This window comes from Pseudopodoces humilis, chromosome 4 (genome assembly GCF_049639895.1).
Source record: "Pseudopodoces humilis isolate 2021_Gansu_Grassland_sample_001 chromosome 4, ASM4963989v1, whole genome shotgun sequence".
Lineage (NCBI taxonomy): Eukaryota > Metazoa > Chordata > Aves > Passeriformes > Paridae > Pseudopodoces > Pseudopodoces humilis.
This window is the reverse complement of record NC_142203.1, coordinates 76685149-76708572: the sequence shown is the minus strand read 5'-3', so window position 1 is coordinate 76708572 and position 23424 is coordinate 76685149. Positions and strand designations below refer to the sequence as shown.

General features: G+C 47.1%; 1 protein-coding gene across 3 annotated transcripts in view; it reads left to right on the top strand.

Annotated features, from left to right (window-relative positions):
* The window catches only part of MYO5B (myosin VB), a 142426-nt gene that overhangs the window by 61765 nt on the left and 57237 nt on the right, over positions 1-23424 (top strand). For all 3 annotated transcript variants that reach the window (XM_014257028.2, XM_088054098.1, XM_088054097.1), the window contains exons 11-17: positions 561-642; positions 2171-2311; positions 9073-9195; positions 10435-10518; positions 15490-15639; positions 16212-16309; positions 20820-20906. In XM_014257028.2, the coding sequence (XP_014112503.2) occupies positions 561-642; positions 2171-2311; positions 9073-9195; positions 10435-10518; positions 15490-15639; positions 16212-16309; positions 20820-20906 (765 nt within the window). The remainder of the gene's footprint in view (positions 1-560; positions 643-2170; positions 2312-9072; positions 9196-10434; positions 10519-15489; positions 15640-16211; positions 16310-20819; positions 20907-23424) is intronic.

Here is a 23424-nt window from a genome sequence, read left to right as displayed (position 1 = left end):
GCTGAAATCACCATTTTTCCCCTTCTCCCTTCCAGAAGTTGCTTACTCACGTGTGTCTAATTTTTGTGCTAACAGGGATGCAGTACAGAAGCTATAATTACAAATTTAATACCTTCTTTTTCTGCTCTATTAAGTTCCATTAAAAATAGCACGCCGGGTCTTTTAAGACAGCAGCTACTGTTTCTTCATCACCTTTGCGGTGAATGTATTCGGACTTAATATTTAATAATATTTTTCCCCAGGAGAGGCAGTTACATTTCTTGTCTCAGACAGAGCTGATGGGCAGGAAGCTGCAGTCGTGCCAAATGTCTCATTTGTGTGTGGCAGGAGGGACCTCTTGAATCCCTCGAGTTGTGCCAAGGAAAGATAGATGTTTTGAGGAAAAAAAGTGTAGATCTGGGGTGGGAGGAATGGAAGAGATGCCTGAGTAAGTGGTGTTCCCCATCACACAGATCACTCTCTTACAGGAAAAATAAAAAAATAAAAAAATTAAAAAAAAAAAAAAGAGAAGATTTTGAAACAAAGCAATGCCTAATGCTGATTTATTCATTGCTTTGCAGGTTTGAAACTTTTGAAGTGAATAGCTTTGAGCAGTTCTGTATCAACTATGCCAACGAAAAGCTCCAGCAGCAGTTCAACTCGGTAAGGTCAGCTTGGAAACGTTCCATGAAACTGAGCAGAAAATGTAACGAGGCAGGGTTGTTGTGTTTCTGGCTTCTGCTTAACAGCATTTACCTGCAGCCTGGACAGATCATGTAGATCCTTGGGATGCTTCTCTCCCAGACATTTCACTGCAGTGGATCTAGATACTCCTTTCAGGCTGGAAAATGTTGCTTATTTGGTGTATAAACTTGACCCTGGAAATGGATTTGCATGTGGTTTGTGCGAAGGCTCACATATTGCTCTGAATAAGTATGTAATTTGCCTTTTTCCTAGTGCTGTTTCAATCTTAAAACAAAACCTGGATGGTCTCATGCTGATTTTCAGTGTGAATTAAAATAAGTTATGGGCATGGAAACCTTTCCATTAAGCATGGCTAAAACCTGAGAGATGAAAAGTCTGTATTAAATAACAGGATTTGAAACACTCCCCACTTTTCACTTGGACGTGCCTCACAAAACCCAGAAATTTTCCTATTTTATTGGAAACAATCATTTACCTTCACTGGAAATGGAACCAGTAAGGAGTTGTGTTCTGCTTTGGTTGTAAGTAAGGAAGAAAGTACTGTTAATTTCAGGATACAGGGGAAACTATTTAAATTTGAGCATTTAAGTACTGCAGATTAGTTTGGCCCTTTGAAACCATATCATACGCGTGGACATGAACATTTGCAGTCTATCTTATGCATCAGATAGATCACTGCTGCTAAAAATGAAAAGTAAATTATGGATTGTATTTGCACTATTCATATCTTACTTGGTATGTCTTAACTATCACTTCTGAAGCTTATAAATTCAAACTTCAAGATGACATGTTTGAAGAGATTTTAAAAAGCTGTCTTTGAAGGGAAAAAAAAGTGCACTTGAAAAATCATTTTTTAATATGCTTTAGAGTATCTCAGAAATAGCCTGAGACAATTTATCTGCTTGGGCAGAGGTCTGAGATACGTAAGCCACGCGAAGGTTTTTTTTATTACACGTTTTTTTTTCAAGTAAGAATTTTCAATAGAAGTGTCCCTGAGTCAGTCAGATGCTGCTGCTGATATCCCTTCTGGGATGATGGGCGCTCTTTGTGAAGCCCTGCTCGATGGGGAACACGGACTCTCAGCCCTGGCTGGGCTCCCAGCTTGTGAACCTGCTCCAGGTCACTGCTTTAATCAGCAGAGCAATAAAGCAGAGGAGGATTTCTGTCAGCCCAAGAGATATATGTGTCATTGCCACATCAGGATATGGCTTCCACCTCGGCGCAGTGACAGCTCCAGTCATTCTGCAGTGAAAGTCATTTCAAGCCTTGTTTTTCCCTGTGCCGTGGTTTCCCAGTGCAGTGGTTTTATTTTCCATGCCAGGAGCTGGGCTGTGTGAATGGCAGAGCCTGTGCAGGCTGTATGTGAGAGCACCCAGAACCTCTATGGCTTTGGGATGTGCTCCTGGAATGCTGAACTCCAGCAGGGACAGGGGCAAGGGGCTGTGCTCTGCTGGCACTTGGTGACCCTGCTTTCTCCCACTCCCAGCACGTGTTTAAACTGGAACAAGAAGAGTACATGAAGGAGGGAATCCCTTGGACTCTCATAGACTTCTACGACAACCAGCCCTGCATAGATCTGATAGAGGCCAAGCTTGGGATCCTGGACCTGCTGGATGAAGAGTGCAAGGTAACGAGGACCCCCCACCTTTTAGTGTTTCTGTTTCTATAAAAGATCCAAGAGCGGGCTTTAATCTGTGGTGCCTTTCAGGTGGGTAAACATCTCGTTTCACATGTGTTGCTGCTGTGCTCATGGCAAGAGCAGGCTTGAGTTGGCGTTTGCTTTGGTTTGGAACACTTCAGAACCTCCTGGGCAGGTGTTTACTCCAGACCCTGTACCTGTACTCACCACGTGCAGCCAATGTGCCTGGCCTGGCTGTACTGAGGAACAGCCACTGATTCAGACCTGATGTCTTTGGCACTGCCAGGAGCTGGAGCTCCTCTCAAGCCTTATTTTGTCTCGGGGGAAACCTGAGTCCTCTTGCAAGAGCTCTTCAAGGTAAAGCTCACTGCGTTTAACGTGCAGACCTCGGAGATGCTGGAGAGCAGTTTGCTCTCTTTTGCCTTCTCTCTCTCGCTGGCCAAAATCTTGTTTGAAATTTGAGAGTAAAAACCAGAGTGGTAAACCTTGATGACAGTCCAAAAGATAGGTTGGACTCCTTGTTCACACATTGTTCAGTCATGAATAATCAAGTATGCATAGGAACAAGGAATGTCAGAGGGCAGGTTTCCTTGGGAAGTTGGGATGCCTGTTTTGAAGCTCTTTGATGCTGGAGATGTCCTGTTGGAAGGGGATGGGGAGTGCCTTCCTGCTGGGTGTGGCTGTCATGAGGAGCCTCAGCCTCTGAGGGATGCTCCTCAGCTGTGGGATGTCCCATGTTGTCCTCAGGAAGGGTTTCCATTGAGACTTGGATATTTTCTGTGCCAGGAAATACCTGACTGTGGGAGGTCTCTGAGTGTTCTTGAGCAAAGGCAGGAAAGAGCGAAACAAAGTGTTGGGAGAGCTGAAGTAGGTAAGGGGCCCTCACCAGTCCGGCCAAGGTGATATGAAGGACCCAAGGAATTCTTTTTGCGGATCCATGAGTGCAGGACAGGTCTGGTGTCTTGAGAGTACAAGAGTCATATTGTATCGGAGGGAAAGGGTTGGGATCCATTGTTCAGACAAGTTTCCCTGGAAAAGGACGTGGCACCTGTGTTGGCTACACCTTTGGGTTGAGCTGGAGTTGGGGCTTTGCCCTTTTCAAGTCTGCTCTCAGGAAATCTCCTTAAAAGCGAGAACAAATCAGACTTAATTTTGATGTCCTTAAAAACAGTATCTCAGCCGGTGCAGGTTCGCAAGGAGGTCGGATTATTTGCCTGATATTCAGCACCATTTCATCTGGTCTCTGTGCTGCTGGGCCAGTTAAATTTTGAAGGCTCAAACTGTCTCCTGGATGCTGTAAGGACGATAAGGGAAGTTTTCCTGGTGTTGAGAGTAACACCCTTGGCTCCTCTCTGGAGTATCTGGCACTGGTTGCTGCTGGTGGCATTGCTGGTGGTGACAATGCAGCTCCCATGTACCACCAGTACCATCTACCTACTTTTTCCCTCCATATTTATTTATTTGACAAAACAACAACCAAAACCAAACCAACCAACCAACCAAAAAAAACCAACAAAAAACCCACAAGAAAACCAACAAAAACCCCAACAACAAGAAAAAAAAACCCTAAAAAATCCCCACAAAAAACCAAACCAAACAAACAAAACCAAAACAAAACCCCAGCAAAACAACAACAGCAAAAATCCCCCAAAACCACAAGAACTATTCCCTCTCCCTTCTCATCAAATGACAATTATCTGGGTGTTTACCTGTCAATGGGGGATGCTGTCATTAGTCACAGGCCCTTATTACCGGCCCTGTAATCGTCTCTTTTATTACAACCCGCAAGTGTTCTCCAGATTTATGAACATTTCAGCAAAACCTGTCAACTGAAAGCAGCAGTTTATGGATGAAAACCTTCACCCCCACGGCAGTGTTTCACCTCCTGGGGTGGGACCACAATAAAGTAATTACATGCCAACTCATTAGAACCCACAGCAGTGGATGAAAACACTCTGGGATGTGAAACGGCATCAGGGGAATATTTGTGATGATAATAATGAAGCATTAGTGCAAATGCAGAGGGTTTGTCACTAATGTTCTTGCTTCACAGTATGGGCCTTTTTTTAATCCCTAACATGTGGCTGGGGAGGAGGCGGCTGGGTACGTGCTGAAGCAGTGTAGGTCCTAGGAGAGTCTTGTTGCTGTTTAGGGAAAACCTGATGTAAGAATTGGCGGTGAAAGAGAGAGCTCTTGAACTGGGGTTGGGGTGTTAAGGACTAAACCTGTCTCCTGAAAGCTAATGAGAAAAACCCTACTTCTTAAAACAGCCTTTAGGATATAGAATCATGGAATCACAGAATCACAGAATGGTTCGGTCTGGACCTTAAAGATCATCCTGCTCCATCCCCTGCTCCACCCCTTCCATTATCCCAGGTTGCTCCAAGCCCTGTCCAGCCTGGCCTTGGACACTGCAGGGATCCAGGGGCAGCCCCAGCTGCTCTGGGCACCCTGTGCCAGGGCCTGCCCACCCTCCCAGCCAGCAATTCCTTCCCAATATCCCAGCTGGGCCTGCCCTCTGGCACTGGGAAGCCATTGCCTGTGTGCTGTCCCTCCGTGTCTTTGTGAAAAATCCCTCTCCAGGAGGGAGATGTTTATGTTGGGGTTTTTAAAAACAGCTTTGTAATCATAGGAGCTGGAAGCTGTTCTAGAATTATGAAGTTTGGAGGTGGCTTCTGGAGCTCCTTTGGTCCTTTGTCTGCCCAGGAACCCTTGTAATCTCTCTGGACTGTGACCTGTGTCCTCTGCTGAGGGACCCTGGAGTCCTTGGAGAGACTTTTCCCTGTTTTCTGCACGGGAGCTTCACCAGCCTGGATCTGTAGCTTTTAGGACCTCTTGGTTTTGCTCTGGTGCCAGAGGAACAGTGAGAGTTCATGTCCCCTGTTCAGAAAAGCCTTGGCCAGAAGCCAGGGCCACCACCATGGTGGGACGCTGATGTGCTAAACTGATGAGCCCAAGGAGGTTGGGAAAGGGCAGAAGGGCATCCAGGAGAACCTCTCCTCTGGTGAGCTGTGAAGGGTGGGTGCAGTCAGTGTGGGGCCAAGAGGGAAATAACCTGGGAAAGGACTAGAGCCTGTCAGAAGAAATGAAAGATGAAGGCTGCCTTCTCTAAATCTAGTTGTGGGAAGATTGCTTGGATATTTCGAATGGGCTTAGGGTGTGGTTCCACTTGTAGAGGGAGTTACTTTGGCGGGGGGAACAGCGCGCTTTGGAAGAATTTGAATGCTTTGAATTCTGAGGAAACATGTGGAATGACTTGAACTCTCTGAAGAGGGAAACAGAAAACACTGGGAAATGCAGTCGAGCCTCTGCCAAAGCTGGATGAGCTGTCCTGCTTCTCAGGCTGAAACTGCATGCCATGTGGGCATGCTGTCTGTCTTCCAGCATTCCCAAGTGCCTTGGACAGTGCTCATTTTGGCACAGAGTGGCATTTTTGGGGCTGTTCTTTGCAGGACCAGGAGCTGGACATTGTTGGTCCTTGTGGGTCCCTTCCAGCTCAGGACATTTTGTGATTCTGTTTGGGAGCAGAGTCAGAGGTTACCATGGGTGCCCAGGTTTCTCCATAAGGTGTCTTGCTACCTCACTGTTTCCTTGCTTTCGCCTTGGCATGGGAGTGAGAATGAAAAAATGAATGAAAAAACAAGTGTCTATTTCCATTAAGTGGAACCAAAAGGGTTCAGTCAAGAACAGGCTGATTGGAAAGGTTCACGTGTCAATGCTGTCATCGTTGTCCAAGATTTGTGACGGATCTTTCTGCTTGTGGAGCAGCCTGACCCTGAGGCTGCCAAAGGGGGATGTGTCTCACCAAACCCACGAGCTCCCTCATGCTCTTGACCTCCTCTGTGGCCCCATTTGTGTTCCATGGCACGTTGCCACTGTGTGATGCTGCTAATGTGCCAAATGCATTTTCTAACGCTGCTCAGAAGATGCTCTTTAACCTTTGCTGTGTCCTTCTGCCAAGTGCCAGGAACGCTGTGCTCCGCTTCTGGCCGACTGCTCTTCCATCTCTCTTGTCTCCATGCTTCACTGCGAACTTGGGGATCTGAGCAAATGTGTTTTCCTTGTCTGAACTCGTTAGTTTTTTGGACATCAGAAATTAGCACATGGCCTTCCTGTCCAGGGGGATTTCTGCTCCACGAGCAGATACACAGAGGTTGGACCCCTGGGCTTTCCTCTCAGGCGGGACAGCCTCCCCTACGTCACGCTGTCAGCTCTGATGACTTTAAAGTCAGGCACATCACTTGCAGTGGAACGTGTTTCTGGAGTGCAGGAGCAGCCCTGGCTCTTTTCAGGCTTTAGCTTATATTGGAGTGTTGAGGAGTAAAGAAATAAAATGTGAGTAGTTCCTACTGTGTTTTCAGAGTTGACTTTTAGATCATTAGGTTTGCATCGCAGAAACCCTGAATGGTTTGGGCTGGAAGGAACCTTGAAGCTCATCCAGTGCCACCCCTGCCATGGCAAGGACACCTTCCAGTGTGCCAGGCTGCTCCAAGCCCTGTCCAGCCTGGCCTTGGACACTGCAGGGATCCAGGGGCAGCCCCAGCTGCTCTGGGCACCCTGTGCCAGGGTCTCACAGGGAGAAATTTCTTCCTGATATCTGATCTAGATCTACCCTCCTTCACCTTAAGCCATTGACCATTGTTTCTTCTATCCATTTAATTGTCCTTCTGTTGGAGGAGGTGGTGGTGGAGGGAATCTCAGCCTTCAGTCCAGGTGGTCCCAAGCACCTCCTCACCTGGCTGGTGGGTTCTTTGGGGAATCCTGGGGGGTTCTGGCTCCTGGGATGCAGCATGGATCCTGTGGGGCTGGCCCTGGCCACAGAGGGTGGGTGTGATTGTGGTTGCAGGAGCTCCTGCCAGCACCAGGGACAGTGAATCCAGAGGGGAGGGGACCCTGCCTCTGACAGGCGGAGGCATGGTGGGGACAGAGAAGCACAGGCAGTGACCTTGTGCAATTCCTGGTATTGGCTTTATTCTCTTCAAAGATTCCGTACTAAACTTGCAAGGTAGTCTCTTTTCCCCTTCCTCATCCCCTAAAAAAATGATGATATAGCCTCTAAATAACTTCCTCAGTTTTCTAAGGGCCTCGAACTGCCAAGGTAATACCAAAAGCTGTTATAATAGTACAGATAATGGCCTTGTTAATTTTTATCTTTGGAGCTTGGTCCCTATCAGGTGCTTCCCAGGCAGCTAAAAATACCCAGGCTGCAGGATGGTGAGCAGGGTATGGCAGACCCTCTTTCTGGGAGGCAGGAGCGATGACTTTGAAGTTTAACTCCGAGATAAGCAGGTTTTTCAGCAAAGTGGATGCCCTGGAAGAGAGCTGGTGCAGGATAAATCTGGCTCAGGGTGGCTGCAGTGCTCCTGCTCTGCACCTGTGGCTTAGTTCTGCCCAGGAGGCACCCAGTGATACCTCCAGAAACTATGTTTTTGCATGCAAATATTAAATATAACCCATGAAAAGAAACACATCTACATTTATATAACCGAGTCTTACCTTGCATAAATAAAACATGTATATTTAGCTATATTGCATAGCTAAGTGCCTTTCAATATTTATATATAGTCTGTGTTATTTATGTGTGTATCCATAATTGGCTACACTTAAAAATTATAAAATATAAATAAATGTGGGAGAGCACGTCTTACATGCATGGCTGCTGCATTAAATTCACCCTCATTACAAGGATTGGCAGGAGGTGCATATCCCAGAACCCTTCTGGTGTGTTTTGGTTTGCTGTCATGAAATCAAAGGCTGTTTCAGAACAGCATAAAGAAGTATTCCTCACCTGTCTCATGTTTTTCATCTTCCTGCTCTCTGTCCCTATTTCCTCTGTCATTTTTCATACAAAAGGCTATGTAAAGTCCACATGGATCATCAAGACCTCTCTCTCTTTCTGCACAGTTGTTCTGTTCTAAGCTTCGTCCCATCTAAGTTTAAATACTGACTGAGATTGAACCACCTCTTCTTCTAACCTAAATATTCAATTATCCACTTTTTTTGTTAAAAATATATATAGGTGTGTGTGTATGTGCAGCCACTGGTGTGCTCAGCAGTGATCCGTGGGGTGGGGATGAATCCCATCAGTGGTGGCTCTCAGACCCCAAAAGGAACAATTTCCCTGTTAAATAAACCAGAACTTCATGCATATTGTCTCATGTGGCAGTTATGGAAACTGTTCTGTCACCTAAAACAGTATTAAAAAAAAAAGGTTGGTGCCTGAGTAGTTAATGTATCTAGTGTAAAAATAGTTCCTTAATATTTCTGTTCTAATAAGTATGTTTTTTTTGTTGTTTGGGGGGCTTTGTGTGTGTAGGTATTTGGGGTTTTGTTTCCTTTTGGGGCTTTTTGTTTGGTTCTGGGTTTGTTTCTCTTGGGGCTTTTTGTTTGGTTTTTTGGTGGGGAAGTTTTGGAGTTTCTGTTGGTTCTTTGGTTTGATTTTCTTGTTTTGCTTTGCTGGCTTTTGTTTTGGGGTTTTTTCTTTGTTTTTGTGTTGCTTCAGGGTGTTTTTTTTGTTTAGTTTTTGGGGGGTTGTTTGGGTTTTTTTTTTTATTTTGTTTGGTTCGTCTTGCTGGTTTGTTTTGCCTTTTTTAAAAAATTCTTCCCGCAAGAGCCGTTCTGGCTGCTGGAACAGAACCGGGATTTGGGTGTGCCCTGCTGGAAAAGCAGTTTTGGTGTGTTTGTCATGGAAGTACGTGAGCACAGAACCCCCTGTCCCTGTCCCTGTCACTGTCCCTGTCCCCGTGCAGGTGCCCAAGGGCACGGACCAGAACTGGGCGCAGAAGCTGTACGACCGCCACGCCGCCAGCCAGCACTTCCAGAAACCTCGCATGTCCAACACCTCCTTCATCATCCTGCACTTCGCTGACAAGGTACCTGCACGGCTGTGGTGGGTTTAGCACACCAGGAGCACTCAGCAGGGACAGGAAAGCCTCCTGCAGGAAAACAGATCCGTGGATAGCCCCTGTGAGCTGCCCTTGGTGACCGCGGTGCCGGGCGGGTGGGGACCGTGGCTCGGGTGCTCACATCTGGATCAGCCCCGAGGGTTTCTGCCTCCCAGCTGTGGCTCTGAGCTGTGAGCTATCGTGGCTTCTCCAGGAGAGAAGAATCCTCTTTCCCGAAGCTGCGAGGAAATGGATTTCTGTAAGGGCAGCTTGGCAGGAAATGTGCTGGAGAAGGGAATTGTGTTTGTAGAGCAGGAGCTGTGAGTGTCAGCAAGGCTCAGTGCAGGGAGGAGGTGAGAGGTGACCCCAGGCAGATCACACGTTTTTGAGGGAGAAGACGCCAGCTGTGGCACCAAACTAAACCAAATCCTGGTGCCTGGTGCTCAGGGGTGTTGTCCATGGGCTCCAGCTTCACTGAAGCCCTGATGTGACAGGTGTTACAGCAAACAGGAATCTCAAAAGCTTGAAGTTATCCCAAACACACATTTGTTATAAAAAAATCAATAAGGTCAACCCAGGGGTATGTCTGAGGAGCTGGACAACATCCAGGTGCTGTGGTTCCATACAGGTGCTTCTCCTAAGCAGGTTTGCCCTGGGTGCCAGAGGCACTCACCATGGCAAAGGTTGGTACTCACCTTTCTTTAGGCAGCTGGTTTTGCATATGGATCCTTCATAAACAATATTTCTTAGCACGTTTTCCTTTTTTTTTTAAATGCGAAAAAATTAGAAATTTTCTTTTGTCCTCTCTAAATTATTTTTTTAATTGGATTTTAAATTCCTTTACATTCCAACCGTCTGCAATTTCAAAACCCAAGAGACCTAGAAGAGACTTAGGCAGGGCATATTTTGAGGTTTATTGATTAACTTAGAAGGAGTTGAGGAGTGAACAAAAGAGCGTGTAGTGTTCCTGATGATCCTTGCATTTCTTACCCCCAGCTTCCATACACAGCAATTTAATGACTAGGAAACAATCAGTGTTTGCAGTGAGGGTTTTGCTTTCACTCAGATTCACTTCTTTTGATAAAAAGTGACCTTTGAATTCCAGTTGTTCCTTTCCCCTCTCAGGTTTTTTGGGTGAGCTCCTGGCGGCAGGGCAGGGGTGGGAGCACCTTGTCCCTGTGCGTTTGGACTTGACCCTCTGAGCTTCTTCCCTTTGTGTCCTGGTAGGTGGAGTACCAGAGCGAGGGGTTTCTGGAGAAGAACAGGGACACCGTGTATGAGGAGCAGATCAACATCCTCAAAGCCAGCAAGGTAAAAGCTGTGAGTGAGGGCAGTTGTCCAGGCTGGAGCTGAGCTGTCCCTGTGCCACTCCAAGCAGGCTGAGGGGGTGAGCGTGCAGCTCCAGCCACTGACAGCACCCAGAGAGCCAAATCAATGGGGTGTGCAGCAGGGAAAAGGGGGGGAGAGGAAGGTGCTGGGGGTTGCAGTCACACCCATGTGTGGATGTGGCTGGTTGTCTGCGTTCCTTCACCCTGCTGTTGGTGTCCTGTCAAGATGCATCACAAAAATAGTTTCCAAACCTCTTGAGCCTCTTCTTTTTTGGTCACCAAGGGCCACAATTAGGAGCAAGGTTGTTTTTGGGCACTGTAAATCCCACTAAACTCTTGCTTGGAGCTCCCTACCCATCACCCATCACCTGCAGAATCACAGGATGATTTGGGTTGGAAGAGAATTTAGGGATCGTCTTGTTCCAGCTCCCTGCCATGGGACACCTTCCACTAGACCAGGCTGGCCAAAAGCACGGGGTTCTGGGGTGAAAAGCCACTGTTACCAGCATAATTTGTGTATTGTGGGCAGCCTTGCTGGTCCTATCCCACATCTGTGTGGAAATCACTGTTCCTCTTAGCTGTAATCCATCATACTTGTCCCTGTGGCTTCTAATTACTTCAGTAATTACTGTGCAAAAACGAGAGTTAACGCAGAATGTGACACAACTCTGAGACACTCCAGCTGCTGTGGAGCTGTTTTACACAGCTGCCAATGTGTAACTTTAACAAATTAACAGATACTAAGGATCACGCTTGATGTCAATTGTGTCTTACAAGGTTTACTGTTACCTTCCCTCTCCCGAGTATTGTACAAACAACTTGTCAACATCTCATTGCACAAAGTGCCAGCAGGGACGTACTGGCTGGCTGTGAATGCCAGGTCTCCTGGTGAAGGGTTTTTTGGCTCTTGGTGTTTAAAATTTCCCGTGGGCTGTGGATTTGGTGGGATGTTGGAAGCAGAAGAGCTGTGGGGCTCTGAAGGCTTTGGAGTGGGTCCTGCCTGCAGTAAATGAGCATTTGACAGTGGGCTTCAAGTCAAAGATTTTACAGTTTTCTGTATAAATTGAGCAGATTTTACACTGGCTTCCAGTACCATACTCCTGATCACTAGGAACATATGGGTCAGCTGTGTTAAAAGTGTCAATAGCACAGACAGCTTAGGAATTTTAAACCTTTGTTGTTTTAAAACCAGACCAAAAGTTCTTCCCTGCAGCCTTGAGTCTTTCATTGTCAACTAATGAGCTGAAACTTTAAACAACCTCATCTGCCCCCAGGGCAGCTTTTATTAAGCAGTTAGTGTGAAAATCCAGCCTTGCAAAATCCAACTCACCATCCAGCAGCCAAAATCCAGGCTGAATGACTCTGGGGCACCATTGATCCTCCAAAACTGGTGTGTGGTTTAAGGAAGGAGTATATCTGCTTTCCTCCAAACCATTTCAAAGCCTTCCACAGCATAGGCCAGCATGTTAAGTTGGTTTGGGGATTTTTTTTTTGTTTTTATTTTTGCATTACAGATTTTGAAGACTCCCTACATTTTGCAAATGCTATGTCTCATATTCAGACTTCTCTTTGTGACACCTGTGGGTTGCTGCTGGCTGTGACCTTCTAAATGCCACCCCGAATAAGGAGTGGGATGAAGGCAGGAATGGAGGAAACATTATTTTTAGGAGTAGTTTGTTCCTGTCAAAGTTGGAAGAGATGAGAATGGGAAATTATTTAAGTGATGTCAGTGGCTTGGCCTGTTTCATGGCAAGGAATTCATGTGAAGATGGCAAGATGAACAATTTTCTGATCCATGGGAGTTGTTGTGAAATTAATAATTGTGAAGCTGGGCTTTAATAATGCCCAAATCAAGGGCTCTGCATGTTCAAGAAGCTTCCCAGGGAAAAACTGGGCGTCATTAGAGCTCATTAGAAATGCCAGGTAACCTCCAGTGATAATTGGTGCTATGTGATTAATTATTTAGCCAGTGCTGAACTTGCTGTTGGAGTCAGTGCTGCAGAACCAGCAGTGTCTGATAAGGATTTCTGTTTGACTTCTTCCAGTTGGTGTAGAGGAGAGATTGTAACTCACTGGAGTAGTGTGGAGTGGTGAAGACCCTGGAAACTGTTCCCTAAAACCAGATATAAAATAAAGGCTCTCTTGTCACATATAGGAACCACAATATAACAGCAGAGCAGGCTCGACCTTCTTTTAATTGCTGGGTTGGAGAGGATCTTAAATCCCATCCAGTGCTGCCCCTGCCCTTTCCACTATCCCAGGTTGCTCCAAGCCCCATCCAACGTGGCCTTGGATACTTCCAGGGATGGAGCAGCCCCTGCTGCCCTGACCCAGTCCAGAACACTCTGAAATACACCTGGGTCTGAGAACCTTTGGGAGATAGTTGTTGAATTTCTGCCTCTAAGCCATTCCCCTAACAGCATGGGAGCAGTGGCTTTTGTCAGCCTATGCTGATCCCCTGCTGCTCAGGGAAGAAGAGCAGCAGGAGCTTTCTCACGTTCCTCTCACAAATCCTTCAACACCTGATGATCTGCTCTTGCTGCCCCTAACTCGGGTTTGCCAACAGATTGTTGTTACCCTGATACTTTGGTCACTTGCCTGCCATTTGCCCTCTGGGGCTATAAACAATTAAAAACAATTTTGTTTTGCTGTAAAAGGCAACCTGGTGTCTCTGAACCAGAAAAAGCAGCAGTGGCAGTGCTGAGCCTGCTACATAAATGTGTAAATTTAACTAAAGCTCAGATTTGTGCTGCAGAGGACTTCGTCCTGTCCTCAGGATCAGGCTGGCACACAGTAGTGTGCACTCTTTGCATTCCCACTAAAGCAGCACAGAGGGCAAGAGGGAACACTGAATTTAACACAGCAAGGACCTGGGCACCTCCCTGTCAGCAAGCCATGGCTGACAAAGCACTCCCACCAAGACAGAACTGCCTTCTGCTAATTAGAATGCAATTACTGCCATCAGCAAGATGGTGAAAGAGACTTTATGAAGCATTTAATTACTTCTGTAAGCGCTGGTCAGCTGAAGCAGTTGAGAGCTGATGTTCTTTGAATTGAGGGAAATTATTTGAACGCTGATGGAAGGCGTATGGGCATGCTGTGAAGGTATTATTTTCCAGTTCTCTGTAATTACAAGTAATGCAGCAATGGTTTTGACTCTGCCAACTGGGGAGGAGGGGTCTGCCCCTCTTGCTCATGCCCCAGAACCCCTGGAATGGTTCCTGCTAGAAATGATCTCAGTTCCACCAGGTTTTGCATCTGCAAGCTGAGAGCTCGGCTCTGAGATCCTTCTCCAGCACTCATTCAGGAACAAGCACTGCTGTTACTAATACCAAGTGGATGGAGGGATCAGTGTTGAGAAGATATTTTGAAATGCAAAATTACATCCAGAGGTTTTACCACATTGTCAGGTGTGAGGTCGTATCCTGTGCTGGATATTTTCATCAATACATGTGCCATCCATGCCTCCCTCCTCTCCTCCTCCCTCCACTCCTGTTTGCAGGAGTCAGAGCATCCCAGATGTGTCATCCACAACTGTCAGGATGTCTTTTTTAGGGGTAGGAGGTCAGGTGGAGAGGGAGAGAGCCCTTATTTTGGTAGGAGTTGAGTGAGCTGCAGAGATAGCAGTGAAAGCTGAGACTGAAGCAGATCCTGAGCTGGTGCTGTCGTGGAGCCTGCAAGAAATTGGTCATGTAATGCAAATAATTTCCTTCCCACAGTGGTGTTGAGGCTCCTGTAGGAGCAGGCTGTGAGAACAGCCCACAGGACAGTGGAATTGTTCCTGTCTCAGCCCAGGGATGTGGCAGAGAGCCAGGCAGCCCTTCACGGCACAGGGCTGTCCATTTGTGTCTAAAAAGTGGTAAACCATAGCACCCTTCCTGGGATCTTAATGGAAATACAACCAGGTTGGGCTTTGGGAGGAGCCTGAGGTGGGGGCAAGAGTGCTGTGCAGTTGCCCCTGGCTTGTGCTGGTGGTTTTGGGGTGGATGTGTTGCGGATGGTGTGCCATGGATGTGGGGATGTGCTCCCTCAGGTGCTCCAGCATCTGTGTGGCTGGGAGGCATCGTGGGTGCTTTGGCAGTGTCACCAGGCTGGAGCCCAGCTCAGTTGGTGATATGTGACATCCCACCTGCTGACAGAGAGGGTTTTTTGCATTTAAGGATTTCCCCTTTGAATGTAGGTGCAGCTGTGGCCAGTGTGGGTGCATAGGTGGATTCAAGATGTGAAAATTCAACAGCCCTGCTAACCAGGCTAGATTTATGGTGGCTTACTTAATATTCAGGTTCCCCAGCCTAATGTAAATATGAATACCCTGCTCCCTAAATAATAATAATAATAAAGAAGGCATTAACTGTATTTTCCAGCTCAGCTGTTGTTTATGAAGCAGAAATGTTCATTCCAGAGGTAGGGATCTGTCAAGTTAGATGTGGTGCTTGCAAGGTTGTGGGATGGCAGTGCTGCCCTGAAAGGTGGGTAATTAAGGAGGCAGTGTTTGTGTCCCTTAATTTTTTGGAAAGCAAGGGTGGCACTGGGGCCAGGGTGGGGCCTGGCTGCCATGTGTCCTCACAGGAGATCCTGTTCCTGGGGTATGAGCTGTGCAGGCAGCATCCTTGCTGGGGCAGGGCTGGATAAACCCTGAAACAAAGCCTTAGGAGCAAGAGTCATGTTCAGGAGGTTTTGTGCCTTGGCAAGGCTTCAGCAATCCAGCCTCTTTTTTTTTGTTTGTTTGGCTAGTTTGATTTAATGTGTACATTTCAAGGTTTCATGAACTGCAGCACAGAATGGTCCTGCTGGTGTAGTTTATGTAGGCAACTCTTTTTGCTTCCAATTTCTTGCCCTTTTTCCTCTTCCAGGTTTAGGATGGGTGATAAATGACCTGAGTGATGACCTGGTGGGTGGGTTCATTCCCCCGTGAGCAGGGCCAGAGGTGCTCAGGTGTTTTCTTTCGTTTTAGTATCAGATGGTAGCAGACTTATTCCAGGAGGAGAAGGAAGCTGTGCCTGCCACTGCCGTGCGGAAGGGAGCACCCCGGATCAGCGTCCGCTCTGCCAGGCCAGCCTTCAAAGCTGCCAACAAGGAGCACAGGAAAACAGTGGGACACCAGGTAATGTAAGATTTGGGTGAGTCACTAACAGCAGAGCAATCCAGTTAAGATCTTGTTTCTTCAGTTTGAAGCAGAGGTAAATAAAAAGCTGTTGGGGTGGAAAGAGATTTTCCCGTGATCTCTGTGTTCAGCTCTTGCATTTTGGATGACTTCTAGCACTGTCTCTGGAGCAGCAGGCTTGAGTAGTCTTGACTGAAAGCAGCTGAGACGTGGTCTGGGGAGGGTGGAGGCCACTCTGGGATTCACTGGGCAGTGTTCCAGTGTACTGTGGAGCCCATAAATTGAAACAGCTTCAGAACAGGAGCATTTTTCCCCCTGTGGGCAGTTTTAGAAGTTCAGCAGGGGCACAGGGAGGTTGTGCTGTCTCCATCCTTGGGAATGTGTCAAAGACCCAACTGGGCAGAGTCCCAAGCTTTGTTGCTCATGAACCTGTTTGAGCTGGAAGCCCTCAACCCTACAGTGTCTTCTCTGAATTGTCACACAGTGTCACACCTGCAGGTGGCTCGTGGCAGCTGCTGCCTGGGGCTGCAGGGTTGCAGCACCTCCTCCAGATGTGTGGTTTTGTCTTTCAGTTCCGCAACTCCCTGCACCTGCTGATGGAGACCCTGAACGCCACCACCCCACACTACGTGCGCTGCATCAAGCCCAATGACGAGAAACTCCCCTTCAAGTAAGTGGAGCTGCAGATGAAAAAATGTGTTCAGCTTTAGAGCAGAAGAACGTGCTTTGGGCTCTTCCTCCTGCTGAGGAGCTTGCCCCCTCCTTTTAATGCTGTTCCTGTAACTGGAAGGTCTCTGTGTGTTGCTGGAGTCACCTTTTTGGGTTTCAGCATGTGGGGTTTATGCCTCTGAAATGAAGACTAATTCAGGTTCTAATAATTCATAGATATACTCTGCTAGTACTGAGCACCCTTTCTTTGTAGTATTAGGGTCTTTGTGCAATTTTCATTTTAGACTTGCTTTGATTTAAATAATTACAGTTCCAAACAGTGAAAAGAGAAAGAAATTAAAAAGCAGAGGTAAGTAGTGGGTTTGTAAAATGAACAAAAATATCTTGGTGCTTCCAAAATAAATGTAGAAAAAGTAAAGACGTGGCTTGTATCAACTTCAGGCAGGTTAACAGCTGAAGCAAAAGGCTACTCCTGATCTTGCTCCATAGTTCAGAGACGAATCACAGGCAGCAAACTGTGAGCAGGTAGCAATTGTTAGCCCTGTTTGACCTCTTGGTCATGGTTTGTGCCCAGTTTTCTTCCCTGTAACTCCAGGAAAGCTGGGCCATTAGTCTGCAGGGACCTTACAGATGTGATGTCCTTGAAAGGCATAGGGTGCAGGTGGTGGCCTTTAAGGAAGAAGGCTGTAAATGTAATCCAGCAGCAGGGAGGCATTTCCCTCCAGCTGACCCCATGCAGGCCGAGTGCTCCCAGTGAGCACAGTGCGATTCAGGAGTGCAGAGACAGCTCCAGCAGTGTCCTGAAAGCTGGGCAAAGCTTCTCTAAGCAGGCTCACCCTTGGTCATGATGTGCTGGGTGAGATGTATCCACCAGGAAGCCTCCTGGCGTGACTCTTCTCCCCCCGCAAACAGCTAAGCGTTTAATCATTACAAGACATTCAGAAACTTTTATATTTACCTGATGCCTTAGATGAGGATTTAACAGCCCTGGAGAAGGCTGTCTGTGCTGGGATGGCAGTTCCTGTGTTCAGCTGATCTGTTTCACACACCATCCTGTAGGTACTGGATTTGCTCAGGGCCTTGGTCTCCTGTTGCCTTTTGCAGGAGGTGTTCATTTAAATGAAATTCAGGATTACACTCTGTGATTGACTGTTTTCTTTAGATGAAGCACAAAATTGATCTCTGACTTGCTATACTGAGAGTGTGATAGATGCTCTGGGTGGTGAAATGCCTTCATCTTTCAAGGGGTGTATCCAAGACTCTGTGTCCCTACTTGGCTCTCCTTTCAACTCATCCCTCTTCGCTTCTCTGCCTTTGAACTTCCAAATTCAGTTTTTCATGTGGTGCTCAGGATACAGTTAATATAATTCAATGGATGTGCAAGCTCTTGGTATTCAGGGGGCAGTAATTGGATTAACTCAGTTGTATCCCTACAATGTTATAGGTAGCAAGCACCAGGAGGATAATTCTGCCAGTGCCTGCTCCTATTCCACTGTGATGCTACTATTGGTGAATGTCCAAGCTTGGGATTTTGGGTACAAGCGACAGACCAAAGTAGACACAAGGATGGTTCTGGAGGAGGTTGCTTTAGGTTGTGGTGATGGGGCTGCATCTTCATCCAGAGGGGGTTCAGGTGTCTCCTGTAGGTGGTTCTGCAAGAGACTCTTCCCCCTCACCCCTAATGGATTGCTTAATTTGCACTGTGACCTGGGCATCCTGGTCAAGGTTGGCCTTGCTGCTGCCATCAGCTTGAGGAATTTGTATCCTTAGCCTGGCTCAAATAAAGTCACAGAATCCCAGGAGCACTGAGGTTGGAAAAGAGCTCCAGGATCATTGAGTCCAGGCTGTGCCCGATCCCCAACCTTGTCAGCAGCCCAGAGCTCTGGGTGCCACGTCCAGAATTTCCTCAGACACCTCCAGGGATGGGGAATCCAAACCTCCCTGGGCAGTTCCAAGGCCTGGCCACCCTTGCCATGGGGAAATTCCTGCTGCTGTCCCCCCTGTCCCTGCCCTGGCCCAGCCTGAGGCCGTTCCCTCTCCTCCTGTCCCTGTTCCCTGGCAGCACAGCCCGACCCCCCCCTGCCAGGCTGTCCCCTCCTGCCAGGGACTTGTGCAGAGCCACAAGGGCCCCCTGAGCCTCCTTTGCTCCAGGCTGAGGCCCTTTTCCCAGCTCCCTCAGCCCCTCCTGGGGCTCCAGCCCCTTCCCAGCTCCTTCAGCTGCTCCTCATAGGACTTGCTCTCTAAAGCCTATTTGCTTATGTGTAAAAGTGGCATCTAGAGACACATGCTGGAAAGTGCACAGTGCTGGGAAGCACTTGTGAAGTGAAACATCATCAGCATTGCTCCAGGTTAGCACCAAAGTGGTGTCTGTAGCATGCAGAACACTCGGTGTTATGTTTGTTGTTCAGTGAGAAAACAAGTCTTCTCTTTCTAAAACATATCATTTTCCAGCTCAGAAGAGCTTTACATTTTTACTAAAATGAGATGCTTACCCCAGAGAGCAGAAAGGATGTAATGGCAGCCCTTCAGTACTTAGAGGAAAAAAGAAAATACTTGCTCTTAACGGTGGTGTGTGGTGGGAGGACAGGAGGCAATGGCCCCAAATCAACATGGGAGGTTCAGACTGGAGATAAGTAAACATGTTTTTTTCTCCCTGAGGACAGTCTGTCAGTGGAGCGGTCTGCCCAGAGAGGTTGTTCAGCCTCCATCTGTGGAGGTTTCCATCAGTTTTGAGTGGGTAAACCCCTGAGCTATGGGTCTGCCCTCACAGCTGTCCCAGCTTTTGAACATAGAAGGTCAGACTGGAGACTTCCTCAGGTTTCTGGCACCCTGCATTCCTACTTCACAACTTGCTGAAAATTCAAGATCCGTGGTGGGGCTGAGGGGTCTCAGGCTCCCATCCTGGAGGACACCTTGGCACTGAGCAGGAATGTTTGCTGCATCTGACTGCAGGCTGTGTCTGAGGTTAATTCCTGGTGGAGGAGACTTCCACAGAGAGATGTGCAAGGGGAATGCCTGACTTCAGGTTGTTCCTCTGTCAGTTTTCCTTTTAGAGTCTGTTTCAGGCAGGGTTTGTGTTCTTTGACTTGGGTTTCCAGGCCAAAGGCAACCTGCCAGGTGCTTCTACCTCCCATGGAAAGGAAAAGGAGTTTGTAATAAGGAGTTTGTCCCACTTTTAAGGTCTTAATTTCAGTGTTAGCCCATAGCTGGAGCTGTTGCTGATAAATGACTGCAGCCTCTCTGGTGACTGCATTTCACCCCCACTGAGCAGGGCTTTGCTGCTTTGCAGTTTCTCTTGGATACAGCAGAGATTGCCCTGGGATCTTCCAGGACTGATGCTTATCTGCTGATCTGACAGTACTGTTTATTATTTATTGTTATGGAAATTGCACCCTTGTGGGTTCTTCCTTGAAGTGAGTGACAGCCCAGACTGATTTTTCACCCTGCACAGTGTTTGTGGTGTTGCAGTGAATAACTTACTTGTAGACTTGACAGGTCCAGGGAATTAAAAAGAGTAGAGAGAAAAGAAGGGGACTATTTTTCATGCTGCTTTTGTACAGCAGAGAGCAGGCAGAATGATTCATGCAATCTTGACTTGCAGGTGGAAATATTTTGGGCTTTCAGAAAGGGAAAAGCTGGTATTATGTGGGAAACTTTGTTCTGGAAACCTCACACAGCTGTGGACATCTGCATTCATGTGAGTCCAAGCTTGATGCAAGGACCTTTTCCAGTGCTTTCCAGAGCTGAAGAGCTGAACCTCCTTGTGCATTCAGAGTCAGGGTGGAAGGAGGGAGGTGCTGTGCTGGTACCTGTACTCGCTCTGTGCAAGGATGGTCCGATGTGGGCATGAGTTCTTGCCAGGAACCAGAGGAGGCACTGCCCAGGTACTCAGCTGGAAGTTGCCATGAGTGTTTTTGGCACAAATTCCTGATGGAAGTGGGATGCCAGTGGTAAGGGATGACGCAAGCTTTAAAGAGGAGGGCAGGAACACCTTGAGTTTCCACATGGTGCCTACCAAAGTCATTAGTCTGTAACACCAGCACCACTGTTCTTGGAAAACTTAGTCTAGAAACTTGCGGCACCTGTTAATTACCTGGTTTTGGAATGGAACTGAATATATCAGGCTTACTTTGCTGTTGAATTTGATTTCTGTGACTATGATGTTGCCCTGATAGCTGCAGGAGTAATACTGCCTGGTTAACCAGGCAGCTTGTGGTGGGGCAACCTGTTCCCTTCTTTATTGTGACTTTATTGCTTTACAAAGCCAGGTAGGGTCTGGCTGTAGGCACGAATTAATTGCAGCAGGTCATCCTATCCCAAGAATACACCTGGCATTGGTAGAGGGGTGGAAGCAAGGTTGAAAATCACACCTCTGTGACCTGCAGAGAAAACGTGTGACATCTGTGCAGCCTGTCCCCAAAGCCAGGCATGGGCTACACTGAGGTTTGGGAGGGAATGGCTGTGGGTTCCCTCTCACTGTGTGTTAATGTCTGTCCTAAATCTATTTGCAGGTTTGATCCAAAGAGAGCAGTGCAGCAGCTGAGAGCCTGTGGGGTGCTGGAGACCATCCGGATCAGTGCAGCTGGCTTCCCATCCAGGTACTGGGCTGGGAATTCCCTGGGCTTGTGCTGCTCCTGTGATTCACTCAGCAATTTCACTGTACCCAAGGGCCAAGCTGGACACTGGGGCTTGGAGCACCCTGGGGCTGTGGAAGGTGTCCCTGCCATATCAGGGGTGGCACTGGATGGACTTTAAAGACCCTTCCAGCCATTCTGTGATTATCTGAGGCGAGGGAGGAAGAAGAAAACACTTCTGTTCTCAGGACAGTGTTTATTTAGCTTGGTTTATATCCAGGGTAGATTTTATATTTTTTTTTCCTTTTTTTTTTCCTTTTTTTTTTTTAGTTTTGCAAAACTCCTGTTATGTCCTGGTTTCCTCAGGTCCAAGAGATTCACTGTCAAGCAAAGAGATTCAAAGTGGGGGTGGCAGTGGGTGTGTTGTGCTTTGTCCAGTGTTCCAGTTTGGTCTTGAGAGGTAATTTGCTCTCATGAAACCTCTGAAAAAACTGGTGCCTGGCAGACAAAAGGAATCCTGCTTTGATCCCATAGCTAGGTGGACATCAAGTAACAAAACAACAGCTCTGGAAGCAAGCATTGCCTTAAAGGACTCCTTCCCTGTTTGCCTGAAGCCCCTTCCACTGTTCAATTTGCTTTTCTTTGTGTTTTATCCTGGCTTCACACATCTGCTGTAATCCTCATTTCAGCCTAAAAAAAATTTTTGATTCTACTTGCAGAGAAAGAAAATAAGGGTTGTAAATTATTGTGGTAGACTTTGCACATCCAGAGAATCCTAGGCTTCAAACTCTTGCATCGTAAAAAAAGGAGGGTTACGGGTGGTGAGGCTCCTGCTGATTGAGATATAAAATTCAAAAGAGGTTTCAAAGGCCTAATAAATCAGAAAACATAGACTATACATACGTCATGAAGATGACAAGGGCAAATAATTCTAAAAAGGCATCAATTGCATTTTAGTGCCAAGCAGCTTTGTGTTAATGTCAGAAAAGCCATCAGCCTTTTTATATGGAACAAAGAAGTTATAAATATGCACAGTGAGGAGTTTGGCTAAGCATGATGTGGAACACCATGAGGAACCCCCTGTCCTGGATTTTGGGGAGGAGTGCGCTACTCTCAGCCCCTGAAAAGCCGCAGAGGGTTTCTGGCAGCTGAGGGCAGCAGCTGCATGTTGAGGTTGCCCTGCTGCCCTTCACCTCTCTTGGCCACTGACCTCATGTTGAAGTTGCCCTTCCTCTTGGCCACTGACCTCCATGGGCAGCCCACAGCTGGTGGTGGGGCTCTCCCTGACCAGCTGAGCCCAGCTGCTTAAGGAGGAAGAAGGGAAAACAGAAGAAGGAGAAGAAGAAAAGTCTCATGGAAAGCATTTTCTCTCTGTCCTCTGCCAGTGTGGGAGATTGGGGCTCTCATGCTGGGAGTCTGGCCCTCTTAGAAGACCCAGCATCACCTTTGGCTCTCATCTCAGAAGTCCTGAGGACTTCTGTGGAATTAGCCAGTAAAAAGCTGCTTCTACATTACATGATCACTAAGCCATGGTGGGGAATCAAACATTCCAGCCTTTGGGTTGTCGTTTATCTTGATTGCCAGGCCAAATCCGTCAGTTCTTCTGTAGTAATAGCCCTGAGACAATGACAAATCTGGGTTTTTTTCACATGGGAGAGGCCAGAGAACACAGCTCTTTGCTCTCCAAGCAGGATTTCACACTGCCCAGTGCAGTCTGGGCCCTGGCTCTGCCCTGGTGGGCCCTGGGAGAGTTTGGGGAGCTCTGACCTGAGCGTTGTGTGTTTGAGGTTTGTTACTGGCCTTACCATGGCTACATGGACACCCTGTTCCTCTCCATTCATAATTAACCTACAGATTTGTGGAGTTTTTTCTATTCCTGCTCACTTAACTGCAGTTTAGACCCTTCAGCACTAAAATCAATGTAAAATTAGTAACTGGGGAGGGGGAACAGAGGGGAGAAACCAGACAGCAAAGAATTGACCAGTGCAAGGACCTCTCCACAATGACAAACTAAAAAGTGATGCTCTCAGCTCTGCTTGCATGCTTTTGGTTATGAGATCTTCTCCCAGGACAATAAGAATACAGAGCTCTTCCATCACAGCAACTTGTCAGCTTTTGTTCTTCCTCCAGGGACAAAAAAACAGGGTGCAAAAAGCTATTTCAGCCTTTCAGAGTGACCTTTTCCAAAGTTTGTGATGCTTGAAGGACAGATTTTTGTGTATTTTAATATTTATGGGATATAGTTGTATATAGGAGCAGATCTGCACCAAATAGAATGCTCACTTTGGGCTCTGGTAGTTCTTCATCTCCTTTACAAAATTCTAGTCCTGAAAATCCAGACCCAGGATCTGGATGATGTCATTGAAAGTTTGTGAATAATCTATGTATTTAAATTGACCTTATAGACTGTCTTAGGAAAAGATGCTTCCATAGGATCTTCTTTTGTAGGAAAAGTAACAGACTTTTTAGTTCTTTCTGCAGTTTTATGTGAAATCTCTCTCAGTTTTCATCACAGTGAGCATTGATTATTCCTCTGTATTTC